Source organism: Acanthaster planci, linkage group LG07, assembly GCF_054643075.1.
Source record: "Acanthaster planci isolate LZ-2023a linkage group LG07, COTS_SCS, whole genome shotgun sequence".
NCBI classification, from domain to species: Eukaryota; Metazoa; Echinodermata; class Asteroidea; order Valvatida; family Acanthasteridae; genus Acanthaster; species Acanthaster planci.
This window is the reverse complement of record NC_141783.1, coordinates 17482406-17499702: the sequence shown is the minus strand read 5'-3', so window position 1 is coordinate 17499702 and position 17297 is coordinate 17482406. Positions and strand designations below refer to the sequence as shown.

Genomic DNA, 17297 nt, shown 5'->3' with positions numbered 1-17297 from the left:
AGTATACTTTTTGACAGGCCCTCATGTTTTCCGCAGGACCTGGCTTTTTTTGTAGACCTTGGGCATATTGCCACTATAGGTCTATCGGACAATCCGACAATTACGTCTTTCTCACCCCCGCCTTCTGCGCTGTTCTCCTTATCGACTCTTGGGCAACAGACGATCAACGTAAAACTCTTTGATTTTAGAACATTCCCCCCCCCCAAACTCGTGTTTGTCCCCGTCACTTGGCGTCTTTGGGCTCAGACTCATTCTCAGCAGTACATTGTTGGAACATTTAGAGAGCATTCCAAACTTCAAGCACATCTGAAATCAGTGGTGGTGTAGACGCCACACTAAGCCCGCAGCAACTCGGAGACAAATAAATCCTAAGATCAGTACTGGACACGGAGCTGGGATTTGTTTTGAGGATTATACTGGAAAAATTGTCGGACGACGGCTAAAATCTGAAAGTGAAATCGGAGACCAAAATGCCCTCTTTATTTATTGTTTTAAACTAAACAGTATACGCACAATCGTGCTAAGGCGCGGGCATGACCCACCCTAAAACAACAAAACACCGATTTTTGTAGATTGCGCCCTCTATTCTTCTATCATCAAGCTGACATCACATCCCCGCTCACCACCGTACGTACCGACACCGGCACCGTCCATAAATTTGCATAGCGCCCTCTACAATAAACAAGTTTTTCGACGAACCGACGGCATCATTGTGAATTTGCTCTGCTCAAACCAGCATAGATTTGCCAAGATGGGTCGTCGATCAATAAATACCACGAAAAGTGGGAAATATATGAATCCCACTGATCAAGCGCGTAAGTATGATAGTAACTGAATTTAGGGTGTAGGTGACATTTAGTTTGCAGTAGGCTTAGGCTCAAACAAAAACTTGCAACGACATGATCTGAACGACGCTAGGCTTGGTAACACTGCAATAGTTTCGTGAGAAATATTTTTTCCAACTGATATTTAGGTCTGTCCACAAAAAGACATTCGCGTGACATGCAGTGCAAATTTCCAATTGTATAATTTTGCCATTATTTTTTGCTGACATATGTCTTCACTGTTATTGATCGTTGCCACAGAAAGGTAAGGATAAATTGAGCAGTAGGCCTAGGCCTACATGTATTTGAGAAATTACACAAAGTTGAAGATATTACATTTGTTACATGGACAAACACTTTGTTTCTCTAATACAAAAATTAAAACATGGACAATTACATGCAAAGTATTAAATACTTTTTTAGTTTAATTTTAGAAACTTTCATTAGCCTATTTCCTTAAAAAGAATTTCGAGAAAACAATAAAACATTTGTCATTGGACAGACATCACCTTTGTCACATGAACAGACTTTTTCCTTGTGTTTGAATAAGTGTATGGGCCTCTGTAGGAGTCTGTACTGCAGGGGTTTACTTTGAGAGAAAAAAAAATTAGTGAAATTATCGATTCAGCTTTGAGGAAAAGTTGTAGTTAGGTTATTTTTCTATAACTGGCCCATGTGGAGAATTGTGATTTCTAAATTCAAACATGTACATGGAGGACTAGGACTCGTTGGTGCCTCATAGCCACCAACGTTAAGCATTTATTATTCGGTGGTCTCAAGTGCTAGTACCACAGAGCATCAGAATTGTTGTGGTGGTGTGAGGCATTTGCCTCGTGTAGCCAGTCCTAATGGTTTGATCAGGTTTAGAGATAGCCCCATACAGTAGTTCTTATATGACTACGTCCATATAGTGAGCCACACAAGATTATATGCTTCATGTGTGGAGAGTCCCCGTTGCTAGGGTCCCCCGAAAATTACTTTATACATTTTTTCAGAGCTTGGCATTCAAATAGGATGTATCCAATAAGTTATTGAGGACTTTTGTTCCCATCCACAGTAGTCTTCATTGAGATCTAAGATTTTGGAAGTAGACCTATGTGCGATTGTTTACATAGTGGGAAAGAATTCCATATATGGATGCCGCATGACACACTGTGCGCAAACCCTATGAGATCTGTCCGAAAATTTGTAAGAGTTTTCTAAGTAAATGCCTTCGATATTTGCACTGCTCAGTTTGACTTTTTAGGACATGTCATTGCTTTCAAATGGCCAAGTCACTGCAGCGAAAATTGGTGGCGTCCGAATGTGGAATTCTTTCCACGTAGTGTCCTCTGTCATTGTCGCCTGAGCCATTCACAGGTTTTTTGTTATGTATAATGCAGGAAAGGAAGCAAGGAAGCGAGAACTGAAAAAGGTATGCGATCTACATTACTCTGGGCATGCAGCTAATGAGTCGGTTTGCAGGTTAAGTTGTCCATTTAAACGGACGTTCCTGTTCTGTTGATTAAAACGATTGAGTCCCAGGTTTTGTGGGAATAGTGAAACAAAATAACATTAACCCTAACCTTCCCCAATCACACAGAATTAAACAGTAGTAAAGGGTTTAATTCTGTGGGGATAGGTCTGGTAGGCTCATAACAGCTGGCTTTTGCATTGGGTTTGGCATACCTCAGAAAAACAACAGCCTCTGTGCACAAAGTCCCATTAACTTTGTGTGAATGGGGAAGGTTAGGGCCAGCAACCCCTTGGGAGTTAGGGTTAAGGACAGCTTGAATGCCGGAAAGGACAGACGGACACGTGGCACTTAAAGTGTCAGCTCTATTTACAAGTACAAGGTTATTTACTTGTATTGCTCAAGGAATGGGCTTGATATTTTTGTCCAGTTTTTTGTGTTGGTTATCAAGAAAGTAGAGAGACAATAGTCTATTAGTTGCTAAGTTTAATAACCAGTTCTTACGGAGTAATCGCATTTCATCTTCAAAAACGTGTTCATCTTCTGTGTATCCTGCCTAAGTACCATGATGTATCATGTCCTTTGTAGCTTTTGACGAACCAGTTTGGTTGACACTTTGTATCCCCAGAACAAGAAGCAGCGCATGATGGTTCGCAGCGCCGTCCTGAAGACCAAAGATCCCAGAGCCATCTTCTTTGATATGGAAGCCCTGGACGAGCTGGGTAAGGGCAATTTTCCTTGGCCATGGATCAAGCAATCTTCACAAACCTTAATTAACTGCATACAGGTACCACACCGCACCTGCTGTAGGCCCACTTTTTCTTAAGAGAGATGATTGTATTAAAGTATCTTGCTCATGGACACAATTACTTCATGCACTGGTGGGAGGTGCACCTACAGTTTTGAGACTGTTACCAGACAAAAGTGAAGCTACATGGGTAATCAGCTGGACACAAGCAATTGCAGTAATGTGTCATGCTTGGGGACATAGGAAACCTAACACCCCGGGGAGATTCAAGGGTACATTTGGAAGACATGGCTGCTGTTACGACCATCATATGGGTCCCAAGAGGTCATAACTGCCCCAGAGCAAACAGATTTAGAATCCATTTTATTTACTCGCTAGTGTGATGCTAAACAATGTTTGTGGTTGTTGAACTACTGGCTGTCTTTGAAAATCATTCATGAAAATTTATTTTTAATTGTTTGCATATGAAAGGGGTTTGAAATTGGCTCAATTTGGGGGGGTGAATATTGTTTAACCCTTACCCTACGTAATACTACAAATTACTACTTGTAATAAAATGTAGCACTGAGCGCTCTCGCTTGTAAAGAGGACATGACTTTATTGTTCTGTGAAGCCATAGGATACAATAGATAAGACAATGTACCATACAGTGCTGTGGCACTATGAATGCATGGCTTTATTGTTCTCTGTGCGAGTAACAATGGAAGTAACCTAGCCAGAAGTAGTAATCTGTAGTGCTATATCCTTCAGGCTCAGACTATTACTTAGCATTTAGTAGTACTGTGTAGTGTAAGCCAAACAATATGCTTGGCGGTTAGGGTTAAGAATCATTATTTTGATGGGTGACAAGGCTAAGGTTTTGTGGCTCCAAACAATTTGATTTGCAGAGCTCAACCCTGAATCAGTGACCGAGCTAAATGAGAAGGTCATCAAGGACAAGAGGAAGAAACTCAAAGAGACCCTGGAAAGAGTTCTCAAACTCTATGTGAGTATTGAACATGCTCTGACCAGATATCGGCAGAACTCGATAAGATTTCATCAAATACTGAAACTTTGAGTAAAGCGAATTAAACATGCAAACTATGTTAATAACTGAAACCTCTGAACAGCGTGTTTGAAATGGACAGATGTTCAGAAATGGATTCTTAAACTGTGTGGTACATGTATAACTCGTCAACATCCCATGGGTGTTAAAACACTCATATTTTTATGAGTTGTGAACACATACAGTGCATGGGCATTTCTAAGTTTTCAAACCATTTCAAACCTGTGAGGTGTTGTGAATTTGACCAAAGTCTGTAGAAGTCTATTTCTGAATATTCCAACTCAGAATGTGAAGTGTGAGTAGATTCACTCAAGGAGCGTGGGTGAACAAGTAGTGGATGTAAAGGCGTATCCTTTAAGTAAGTTAATGTGAATATATCTAGTCAAACGTTGATCAAATGTTGCAGCGGCCCACTGTCCTGGGTCCCTGCCGTGTATTGCAATGCCTGCTGCTGTTGGTAACCAGTGATGTGGGCAACCTGGGTAAGCTTGTTCCGAAGTGTCAGCTAAACCAGTCCAGCCACCATCAACTAGCTTATGTGTTTAACTGCCATCCTCAGACATGCACTGGTGTGCCTTCACGTTGCCCCCTTATTTACCTCTTGTGAGTCATTCAGCACCCTCCACCGTTTGTGAATACAGAATCGTCCATTGGGAAATAAAGCTTAACCGTTCCCCTGATTGTTAAATTTATCCTCTTGTGGCAACTGGGAGGAAATGCTGACACCAATAATCTGCTCTTCTTTTTTCAAATACTTTCACAGAGAAAGGAGGATCCGGACATGTACGTTGAGTTCAAGGCCATGGAGGTCGACTACGAAAAGAAGAGAGCCGAAAAGCTCAGGAAATTTGGTTGGTTTGACGTCAAGGCCCGTACCCCGTACCTTTTGAACTGTGGCCAGAAGGCTTTCAAACTGCAAGAAATTCTTCTTCCTTTTCTTTAACTGTAACCCTCCCAGATTCTTTCAGATCAAATTGGAAAGTTTGGACTGTTTCGTAGGATTTAATGGAGGTAGAGCCCAGTTGCTTTTACTGAACATTGGGCTTTGTGCATCTTGAAACTTTGGGCCATGCTGTGAATTTGATTTTGTTAGGGATATGTTTTGTACAACCTTCTACTTCTCTTAAACAGAAGAAAATTATCTGACATGTCTTTTTGCAGCATCTCAATGAAAAGTGCACTTTTTAGAAAACTATGTGTGAGCTCTTGGATTTGTGAACAACTAGTGTGATAAATGGTGAATAGTTTGAAGCGTTTCTCGGTTCTCATCTTGTACCCTAACCCCCCAAGGGTTGCTGGCCCTAACCTTCCCTTTCACACAAAGTAAACAGCTGGCTTTTGCATTGGGTTTGACATACCTCAGAAAAACAAAGTCCAACAGCCTCTGTGCACAAACACCCATATGGGACTTTGTGCACAGAGGCTGTTGGACTTTGTTTTTCTGAGGTATGCCAAACCCAATGCAAAAGCCAGCTGTTTCGGCCTACCAGACCTATCCCCACAGAATCAAACACTTTACTACTGCTTAATACGGGCGATTCACAATAGTACGCCACCAAGAGTTTGCAACACGCTGGCCAATCATAACGCGCGAAATTTGTCGACCATTTCCAAACGTGCATTGGGTCGACAAATTTCGCGCATTGTGATTAGCCAATGCATTGCAAACTCTTGGTGGCGCACTATTGTGAAACGGCCGTATTCTGTGTGATTGGGGAAGGTTAGGGTTAAAGGTAGCATCAGTTGCAAGGTTGGTCAGTAAACCTACAAAATTATTGTTGGTCTCATTTTATGTACAGAGGCCATCCGAGATGCAAGACAGGTGAACGTAGAATCAATCCCACTTCCAGACACTCCAGATGGTAAGTCAACCTTTATTCTGCACCTAATATGGTGCCCCTGAATAACTCGGCTGTGGCTAGCAAGGTCACACATGTCTATGGGAAGTTGCCGCAGCCACAACCTAGTGGCTTTCACATGTGCATTTCTTATTTGCTGGCAATCTGCTCCATTCGGGAGCAAGAGGGGAGTGCTTCTGCATTGCAACAGTGGTCATTTATCAAGAACACACTTTACGCAGGTTAGATTGCATTAGGACATGGGATGTGCGGATTGTGCACAACCGATTTCTGTTGGGATGTAAGGCCTTCATGTATGTGTTGGGATCCCACTTGAAACGATTCTCACCAACCCCTCTCTTCTTTCTACGCCGATAAGGGGACCCTTCGAGTTTGGATGGATAGCCAAGTTTTTCAGATACAGCCCATGACAGAGATGTTTTTGCCCCCATTTCTTTTGGAAGTCTGTTTTGGGGTTCTTTAATTAACCCTAACCCTGCCAGATGCAGCACAGTGCACCAGGTGAAAAGTTTGATGCACTTTGATGCACTTGGCAATCAACAGCAGTGGCACACACTGGCTATGTTGAGACAATGGCAGCTAGTCCTATTGAACAATGCCACTGTTGGATAGTGTGGTAACTGGCAACCACAAACCCGCATGCTGTTTGGCCTTGGGGAGAGTAGAACTGTTGGATCTTGTTACACTGGGCAGGCAAGCCACTTTGACAAATGATGCAGACTGATGTGTCTGGCAGGGTTTCTAGCCAAAGTAGGCTGGAGGGTTAGGGTTGATGTAAACCAGTGTGAATTGTTTTAGTCTGTTGAACATATCGGAGCGGAGAATACCTTAAATTGTTAATATGGAGCATTACATAGCAAGGCCTACTTTTTAGTTTAGAAAATGTGATGTTGCCATTCTTTTCCTGCCTTTTGATTCTGAATGCCTGCTTCATAAGTGACATTTACTCGAAGGTTTCTTAAAAATCTCCTTTTTTTTCAGTTCCATCACTGATCCCTTTGCCTCAAGATATTCCTCTGCCTGGAGCCCAGCCACCTTCCATACTCAAAAGGACATCCTCCTACGGGTAAAAATTCCTTTAAGTAATCTCAGTCACAACCTCCAGAGCCAAGCCGTGAACAATTTGTGTTATTTCTTTTCTTGGATTTGAAGTTATGCGCAGGGACGATTAGATATCATCAGTGGTCTCCTGTCATACGTTCCTCATGGGAAATGGTGAACAAGTCTATTTGCCGGGTAACTTGACAGTCTTTAAAGGATCTAGCTCCGTTTTCACAGACTTGTGCTGTGTTTGGTCTTGTTGATTGCCCAGTCCTACAAGATTCTGCAGATTTCTATCCATGTCGGACCTGCTCGTGTTCAGCATGATCAGGTCAATTTACCTTTGGAATTGTCACAGCAAATATCACAGGAATTACCAGTACCCCTCAGTTGTCCAACTAATCGAATGGTGACCCTTTTTGTTGTTCCCCAACAGAATCCCCATGCCTCCTCCCGGCCCCCCTCCTGGCCCCCCACCAAGCCTCTTCCCGGGGCTGCCGCCTGGCAAGAAGCCACCGGGTGCCCCACCGGGTCTGCCACCCTACGCAACCACTCCTTACGCGCCGAGATCACCCCCGAGGGTTTCCTTCGCAGGCGTGGGGCCGGAAGAGGACAACGAAGCTTACAACCCTGAAGAAGGTAAAGGAATGTAGACTACGAGACTAATAGGCCTATGTGTAGGTTCCAATAGAGGGTTTTCATGGCTGCCATCTTGCAGGCCAGTGCTTTTGTTTCACAGGGTATGTACAGAGGAGGTTTCTCTGTAAAACACAAGAACTGCCCCACAATATGGCTACCAAGCAAAGCCTCTATATCCAGTGTTGTTTAGGTGCATTCTGAACCAATACGACTTAGATTTGATTCACAGTCCACTGAGTACTTTGTCAGTTTCTGTTACTTTCTCCGCTGTCATTTGAGTTCAGTGTTAGGTTTGTCACGTTTTCCAACCTCTTTGGATCTGTCTAAATATTGAACGCCTTGCTGAAGGTTTGCACCCTTTTAGAGGCATCAGAATTCCATTAGAGCAGGACAAAGTGATATTTTTAAATAATAAATCAAGTGTATCTGTCCACCAGTATTGATGCTCAAGGCACTTTTTATCAAATGGTGCAGCTTGCATGTTTCTCACTCTTTGAATTCTCAGTTGGGTAACCATATACCCATCCACGACGATGACGAAATGTCAAAGGGTCTACAGACTGATCTTGCTTTGAATAGCCTGCATGTGGTTCAGGATTTTCCTGGCCACTGAGATTTAGGACTCCAAACTAGTTGATTTAGTGACAATTTAATCAGCGAGGTTTGGCTACTCTTTTGCACTTTTTACAAAACCCCAAAGTGCAAAATTTAAACAATCCTACTCATTTGTTAGTGATCTCACGCTGTGTTAGTTATAAAAGTCACGAACAGTCGGAGTACTGTATCATCATCATTCTTACAGCCACTCTTGTGAATGTTCTTCATGGTTTTCTCTTGAGTCCCCAGTTTCATGTTTGAATGTTCCACTGAGGCAGCGCCGGTACTAAGCACAACAATTATGCACGGGTCACACACCCGCAATACGCAGTTCCTTCATTTTTGCGTCCACAGATGTATCGGACATGGAGGATGAGGAGAACATGGACGATGCCTCATCGACGTCGTCGTCGTCTGGCAGCGAGGATGAAGGAGACGAGGATAACACCGACAGAGAGGACGATGAAGACGAGAGAGAGATGAACACTCAGGACTTGGATATCAGGCAAAGAGAAGGTGGGCAGATGGGGGAAATTAGGAAAACCTTTACACAAATTTTAAAATGATAGGAAAAAAAAATAAAAATCAGAGGAAATTATAAGGGTTTAAAAAAGTACATGTCTACTAGTTTATAAATATTCACTCACTAGGTGCTCAATAGGTCCAAAAACATTCCTGAAACCATCTTTGTTTCCTTGGAAGTATACCACTGGGTTTAGTTGCTAAGCAGCCGATCAAACACAACGACCATTCCTGCCCTCACAGGTACCCATTTATACTCCCGGGTGGAAAGAGGCAAGTAGGGGTAAAAGTGACTTGCCCACTTTCGAACCCCTGACCCTTTGATCGGGAGTTACAGAACCCACCCACTGAGCCAAACGCCCACTTTTCCTTGATTCTGTTTTTAATGTCAGTTTCATTCTTTTCTGTATGCCCAGTGCTCACAAGCAGTTCTAAAATTCAGAGTTTGTGCCAAGATTCCTGTTTCATTTTGCAGTGTTCTGTTGTTCAATTTCCTACCTATATTCCTTTTTGTCAATGTGATATTTCGCTGATCCCAATTTTCACCTGTGCATTTTTCTGCATCGTTCATGCGATTCGTTTTGCAGATAAAGCCTTTTCAATTCCACTGCGGTACATTCATTAGTTAATTTATCGGAGTCCCTGCGTTACTTCAAATAGTCAATAACATGTTGCTAATTGAGAGAAATGAAGCAACACAAAAGTTCATGGTGCTTTGCTCTCTGTATGGTCTTCCTGTTTGTCATTTCAGGAGAAGGGGCAGGGCATCCTAAGGGAGAAAAGAGGAGGAAAGAAGGCAGACTGCCACCTGGAATGACTGCACTGCAAGCCGCAATGCTGAGGATGGCTGGCCAGGAGGTGCCTATGGTGGAAGACGACGAAGAAGATGACGAGGAAGAAGACGAGGTGGAGGCGGAAAAAGAGGCCGAGAAGGAGGAAGATAAGCAATCCCAGAGGAGCATGATGGCCCCTGTGGGCGTGTTGCCACCACGCCCCCTTCAAGGGATACCACAAGGTCCCCCAACTGTGAACCCCCCAAGTGCACCCCCAGGCCCCCCTCCGGGCCCTCCAGCTCGTCCCCCTCCAGGGCCACCGCCGGGCTTCCCCCTGCCCAACTTTGTCAGGCCGCCCATGGTGCCACCGCGGGGCATGCCGCCCAGAATGCCACCACCTGGGCCACCACCCGGCAGGCCCCGCGCCCCACCTCCAGGCCCACCACCGGGCGTTCCTCCTCCGTTGTTGCGAGCGGGGCTGCCCCCGCAGCGCCTCCCTCCGCCGCCACCACCGGGCGTGGGCCCTCCGCCGCGGTTGATGCCGCCCAGGATGCGCCCCCCAGCCCCGGGGATGCAACAGCAGCAGGAGAACCCCAACGTCCTCAGTGCTCCTCCCAGCATCCACAAGCTGCCCATCAAGCCGGACGACCACCTGGCTGACAAGAAGTCCTCGGCGACCATTGAGGCCAAACCGCAGATCCGCAACCTCCAGGCCGACGTGACCCGCTTCATGCCCACATCCCTGAGAGTCAAGAGAGACAAAGGAAAGGCCAAGGGACTGAAAACTGGGGCAGGTGCAGACGAGGACATGATCAAGTCTGTGCCTGTGCCTAAGGCTCAACCGACAGTTGCCACGGCAACCAAGGATGACGCTTATGATCAATTCATGAAAGAGATGTCTGGGTTGATGTCTGGACCACAGGGAGAGGAAACATAACTGTGTCTGTGCCCGTGCCTAAGGCTCAACCGACAGTTGCCATGGCAACCATTGCCAAGGATGATGCTTACGATCAATGCTTGAAGGAGATGTCTGGGTTGATGTCTGGACCACAGGGATAGGAGACGTAACAATGTATGGGATTATAATTGTATACCTCCCTAATGCTTTTTTATCCCATTGTTTTCCGATGCTTTTGGAGCAAGTTGACAGCACGTCAGTAAGTAAATTTTTTGTGTAAGCAGCCATTTCTTCAAGAAATAGTGTCAGATATACAGTGTATACTACAGGTAATGTGGGTCCAAGAAACAACGGCCGTACTGCATATGCATAGCAGACCACATGGCAGAGTGACCAGTATGGGTGCTTTCCTAGTGTGCTCAGTGGACTGTTGGCCCCACTGGCTCAAAGTACGACATTGTCAGTACATAGGCCTCTTTGGAGATAATGCTGGCATGTGATTTTCAGACTTGTATCAAGTCTACACTGTAAATGGTGTGAACGCTCACCTAGACACTGACCTGTGTCTTACTGTTATCCCTGTGTACTGAATTTGCACAAGGCAGCAAATATGTCCAGATTTTACAATGCATCTTTGCATTAAACGGAAAGAATTCTTGTTTCAATTTTAGTCTGCGATGATAGATGGTAAAATCAGGTGTTCGGATTTTTTTCCTTCCAAGAAAGAACAAGACTTCTGTATCAACAGCTATTAAGTAATTCGGGTTACTGTTTTCAAGTGTTATTTGAAGCTGGGTTATACAAGAAATAAGCATGTTCTATCTCGGTTGAGTACTGAAGCCTTTGAGGTATACAACACAAGCTTTACCTGTACAAACTTGAGTCATGTTTTTGACGGTTTGAAGTTTATTACAGTTCCAATAACGTTTTAATTGAAAAGATGTCCACCGTCCATTTGGGGATTTCGTTTGGACATTTAGAAATAAAAAATGCATTTTACATCAAAATTTTGATCTCAACTGAAAACGGCTGAAAGCCGTTTGTCAAATAATGCGCCCTGTTTCTTGAGCGTGCACTCAGTCACTACCATCTGTTTTCCGCTGAAGTAGAAAATTGTCAGCCCTGTCGTTCTGGTGAAGGTAAAATTTCTTTCAATTTTTACTTTTGTAGGTTTACAATTTTAACATCCGTAAACATAACCCTGCTATAAAAAATAAAATAATGGTATTCTGTTGCATTTTTTTTTTATTTAGTATGGTTTTCAGTAAGCTGTGATGGGCTTCGTTGCATATAGAAGGGCCGTCAGTTGAATACCCTGACGGAGTTAGGGTTGTACAGAACACCTAAAGACAATCAGATCAGTCTTCAAATTTGCTGTCGTTTTCAAGATTGTGAAGATACACCAGGGGGAGGCACCACTACGAAGTTTTATATTTGCAATGGGAATTCGGTTGCTTTCAAACACATCATGTACAGGGAATGCTAGGCATCCGGTATATTTTCCACTATTTTGATTTACATTTTGTTGCTTTGTGGCATTATACGCATGGGCATCTTGTCCCAGTCTTGTATACAAAGAATAAAATTGTTTCAATTCAGAAATCTAAATTTGAGATGCATGTTGCGATGCTTTCTTAAAGAGGAAGTCCGTCCAGATCAAAGGATCAGCAGAACACATAATTCTGTATCGGGGCATGAGTCCTATGAAGCTATGTCGCATGTTACTTTAACAATCTTTTAATTTTCCCCCGGAAGAGTGATTTTCCTTTTTAGCATGGTTTGCAGCACGCAACCACTCAAAAGGATTGACCCAAATGATATCATTCATGCATCTTTCTAAACGTGCATTCGTTGTTGTGACAAAAATTGGAGCGTGCCTTCGACTAAATTGATAGCTTAATCTATCGCATCTTTTACGACGCCCGAGCGTAAAGCAATATAGGCCTAATCCTGCTCAGCGTGGCGCATTTTACAGTTTGGCAAAAGTGTGCCTTTTGATTGAACGTGCCAGGTGAAGCAAAGAGATCTTTCGTGTCGCTCTTCTTTTGTTTTCTGAATTCCTCTCCTGCAATGTCTTTCCTCCAAGGACGAAAGATTGGCTTAGTAAAAGGCAAACTGGCACGATCAATATTTTTGTCAACAAGGGTGGTGAGAAGAATCGTGCTGTGTGATCCCTATTCAACTTCAAAAACATTACACTTAAGGAGAATGTGTCGCAATGGTTTGAATATCGCCAATTTGTTCTCATCGACTGACTTTGCAAGGTGCAGATAAATAACATTTTTCACTTATTTCATACAATTTGGTTGAAAAACAACGAGGGTTCCAGGTTCATTAAAAATGATAAAGATTGAGGGGCCACGACCCTCAAGTCTGAGTTACAATCCAATATTTTATTATATATGATGATATTTGTATATTATATAAAAATGATAATGTATACACCAGCTGTCGATTCTTGATTTAAACATACAACACCAAGTACGTGTAATTTTACATTGCTAAGCAATATTTTCCGGATATCGACACAATAATCACCTTACAGTACACTCCAAAATTACCGAAACATTCGTGAATAAAGTTTCCTTTTGTGTGATTATTAGGCTGCAGCAGACGTTACTATAAGCCCTTATCTTGCCTGCACGCTTTTGTTTGTGCCACAAGAGGGCGCTCCCAAATAGAGATCATTTCTTTTCCCGGCTTGTTACCTTTGAGCCTTTAAGACTGTTCTTTTCTGCAAGAAATCAACCCATGCCCCTACACACCTTTAATATTTAAAGGGTGTCGCAGATCGACATTCAATGTGAGCGTCAGTCACTTCGTCGGGGCCATACACCTCAAATCATCGTGAATTATTAATGTTCAGCGAGGGATGAAAACCCGTGGTTTTGCATTTAGCGGATCGGACAGCGGATGTTGCGGAAAGTCACTTGACGTTTTCCTGTGAGATGGCTTAGACACCACACTCTCACTGAGTGACTGAAGAATCGTAGATGCTTCCAAAGTAGCGGGATTTAATCTCGTATCAAAGTGAACATTTCGCCGGTGTGCGGACGTGTGTCTGTTCCCGTGCGTGTATGAATTGGCAGCGGTACAATATTTTTGCCCTATTAGGAAACCCACTCTTTCCCAAATAACACTAAAATAGGACTTTTTTACACTGGAAAATAATGTAACACTCATCTTCAAATATGAGTAATTAATCCGAGCACTGAGGGGTTACCCGGTCGTTCAGTCCCAAACGTAACATCTTGAGTTTCGACTTCTGTGCCAAATTCGTTCATTGCTCGGTGTGTATATCATAGATGCTCTTTACAAACTGGTCTACTTCTTTTCACAACTTTTTCTAGTATTCCATGCCATTCGGGGTGCCCTGGTCAGCCCCACATTAGGGACAGTTTCTTTTCTTGGGAAATTCAGTACCGAGTAGTGAGAAATAATTTTCCCCCATCGAATTTGTTCCCATTGCAGCTATCATTTGTTTTTGCCTCGGGGGCACACACAGACAGCCGGAGTCGACGCTTCCCTGTTGGTGTTGATTTGTCGCGGTCCCGTTGCATTTTGTACCAGCCGCCTCTTTATGATTCCAAATTTTCACCTTTTTATTTCATTTTCGTCGTCTTGCTCTAGAAAAAGCAATTGTTTAAATGATCAGCGTGAATATGGAAGGGCTGTGTTTTATTTCCCATCAGCTGCATGAGCAGTACTCAAGAGTGAAATACATCCTGCGTTTCCTCTCTGTCTTGGTCATGTGACTATCACTCCCCTTTCTGTGGTCTGGGCCGCGGTGAGTTTGCTGCTCGGCCTTGCCTTCGGCCGATCAATAATCCTTTGCGTAGTCTTAGCAGGGTACGTTTCAATATATCTTACATGCAGCGGTGACAAAAAATGGAAAGGGTTTTCCTTTTGGAGTACATTGATTTGGGGAATGGGGGTGTTTTGGGAGTGAACTGGTGATAGCAAATTTCCATGGGAGATTGTATGCGGAGTAACAGAGGTCGTAACTGCTTGCGAGACTCTATCTATGATTAAACTAGCCGGAGCGTCTCACTCTGTACATATGGAGTTTGAACTGTGACTGACCCATGGCATGAGCAAAGACTAACCCTATTGCCGGTCTGAGGGGGGCAATATTTGATCAGGCGTACGTGGTTGTATTGTCTCAGTGTTTGCTCGCCGGGGCGAAAACACGTCATCACTTCATTGGCAAACCCTCACCGGCCCGGTATTTGTTTGCACGTTCACTTTCTTTTCTTCCACGCTCCTGGAGCATGGGCGCCTGGATGAATAGGCCTTTTCTATTTATGAAATTCGGAAGCTTGGTAGCTTTATTTGACGAAGCTCCTGTCGTGTTTATTCGCGAGATACCTTGTTTGTACTATAAGTCTTGTTAAGATGCTGATGGTCTGATTGTCATCGATGTCCCAACAATCACATTTGATCAGGTGCCAAGAAATGGAACTGATGATTTTTACCATAACCTGAATTTGTCAGCAAAATGTCAGCGTGTGCAGCAAGGTATGAGACGGAGAGAACCCCCCCCCCGTTTTGTGTATGTCATTGTCTCGCAGGAATCTGGGGAATTCCTTTTAGACATCTTGGGGGGGATGTGTTAAGTAACAATAGTCTGGAATGTGTATAGGGATTGGACATGTTGGGGGGTACCCCTCGGTCTCATTTCTTGCTGGGTATAAATGTCAGAGGGGTTGTAGCTTTCTGATGTGGCGGGCGTTGCACTGAGTCGGGTCACTGGCTGCTCTCAAACCCCGTTCCATTCACTGTACTATGCGAGACCGGACGGGATAGTTAGATGGTTACGCAATTTGAATTTCACAATGGATTAAGAATCTCGATTTAAAAAAAGCACAACTGTGACGACTCCACTCTTGTAGAACAGATCCATGCCTTAAATTCCAGTATTCTCTCAAAATCATGCAAATGCACACTGTTTTGCATGTACGTTTTCAGAAGCAATTCAGAGAGATTTTTTTAAGCACATGTACTTGTGATTTCGGTCTCGTTTTGCTATCCTGTTCGTTGATGTTCAGATTACCTTTGGTGGGGTGTGTAAGACCACTAGCTCCAGTTTCTTCATGACGTAGACCTACTGCAGGCTTTTCTGGGAGCTAGATCGAGAGACTGCCTGACAGTGAAAGGGATCTGACGGAATAAAGACTGGCCTGGAATAGGTTTCTTTTGGGACATAGTATTTGACAGTCCACAGAGCAAAGAAACTGTCCAATTAGCTTGTTTTACCTCTAATCTTTAATCTGATGAAAAGCTCGTACCTCGGTGAAAATCAGAACGAGTTTAGAATAGCGATCGAGGTGTATACGTCACGCACATGGTGCAAAACGTGTTTGTGCGGACCTGGCGTGAACGTTCGTGTTTCAAGTTCACAAATGCCTGGGTTTCTGACATTCTGACGAGCTTCACGCTGAATATCGTCTTCCGCTCTGTTTTAGTGACAGTATGATATTCAGGAATTAGTGGATCTGCGGCTGATGGGGGGGGGTCTTTACACCGTCACCCCCCCCCTCTTGGGCCTAGTATCGTATTATGATACCTGCTATGAGAACGAAACCGGAACTTCTAACCAATAGGAGCCACACCCTCCTTCAGATTTCGTTTCCGCTGTATCGCTACGGGTTCTGCCGTCTGTTTCCTAGAAAGCATCCCACGCTCATCAAGCTAGAGAAGTTCAGCAGACGACCAGCTTCACAAGTTCGAAAGTTGTCTCAACGCAGACGATAACTGATGGAACGCATGCAGCTGGATATTAATTATATGTACTGGGATTTTCGTCTGTGTTAACTTCGCTTAAGTCAAAAACCGCTAAAAGGTAAGTTCTCAGTGTTATTCACTGCACTTTTCACCTTTCTCGTACAGTGATTTTGTAGTTCTGAACAGAAATACTTGAAATTTCCAGATCTTTGACTTCGCCTCTTTTGCCCAAATGTTAAAAGAGTCGATTGGTAGATTCCTGGTATGTACTAGGCCCACGTATAGTTGCTTGTAAATGTCTGTTCTTCCACCTCATTTTTTTCTCTTTCGTTAATGAATGCTTCAGTCTTGGAGAAAATTAACCGGAAGCATCTGTTTATCCCCAGCCGCGATAATGCATTTGGCCGGGAAAATTCTCCGATCGTACGACGACGTGAACTTTCGTAACCGAACGCGGAGGACACCCTTATGAAAACAGTGTTGCTTGCGCGCGTGTGCTCTAGGGACTTCTATTTCGATTACAGTTTTCTGAGTAAGGCCAAGCCAAATTAAATCAGAGTCCAAAATGAGACGCTTTAATGAGATTTTAATTAACAGCGCACGGGGGAGCTGCACTTTTCAAAATAACAAAATTGACTTGTATGCTATATGCGTGTTGTCAACAATTAGCTCAGCAACTGGTAGGGACTGTATTCACAGTGTTCGGGGGATTATAGGAGAAAGACCTTGTTTATTCATGGCAAACGGCCCAGGACTATTGGCAATTACGTACTTTCCTACCGCAAATCAAACGACCATTTTGAGAGGAGACAAGACAGTCGTGCATGTACAGTGCACATGGTTGAGAGTTGTAAGTAAGATTTTGGTCTAAATAAACATGTAATTCCATTCAAAAGTAGTGGGGAAGACGGTTTTCTGTCAAATAAACAGAGGGTTATACAAGGTATGGAGGAAATAAAAATAATGTGGGGTTGTCGACGTGTACTTTTATATTGCTATTTTGGGTCCCATTCCATAAATTTACATTACAATTAAAAAAGTAACTTTTGGGCTTCTGGTTTGGTCTTTTATTTTCTCCTTTTCATTACAGGTATTCAATCCTCCCCAACAAACACGGCTTGATCCATCCATTTTGCTCTGTCGTTCTATCTTTTTAATTTGTTTTTTTATCCCC

At 43.5% G+C, this 17297-nt stretch overlaps 1 protein-coding gene across 1 annotated transcript; it reads left to right on the top strand.

The window, feature by feature from the left end:
* The first annotated feature begins 680 nt into the window (after nucleotides 1-680).
* wbp11 (WW domain binding protein 11) lies at nucleotides 681-12007 on the top strand. The gene is made up of 10 exons (XM_022236975.2): nucleotides 681-815; nucleotides 2207-2238; nucleotides 2906-2999; nucleotides 3913-4010; nucleotides 4834-4921; nucleotides 5870-5932; nucleotides 6911-6995; nucleotides 7407-7609; nucleotides 8561-8722; nucleotides 9480-12007. The coding sequence occupies exons 1-10, from the start codon at nucleotides 752-754 to the stop codon at nucleotides 10436-10438; spliced, it is 1848 nt and encodes a 615-aa protein (XP_022092667.2). The 5' UTR covers nucleotides 681-751; the 3' UTR covers nucleotides 10439-12007.
* Nucleotides 12008-17297: the final 5290 nt, after the last annotated feature.

Coding starts and splice junctions, on each gene's coding strand:
- wbp11 (XM_022236975.2), top strand. CDS start 752: ATGGGTCGTCGATCAATAAATACCACGAAAAGTGGGAAATATATGAAT. Junction 3,000..3,912: donor GGAAGCCCTGGACGAGCTGG/GTAAGGGCAATT, acceptor TTTGATTTGCAG/AGCTCAACCCTGAATCAGTG. Junction 4,922..5,869: donor CGAAAAGCTCAGGAAATTTG/GTTGGTTTGACG, acceptor TTTTATGTACAG/AGGCCATCCGAGATGCAAGA.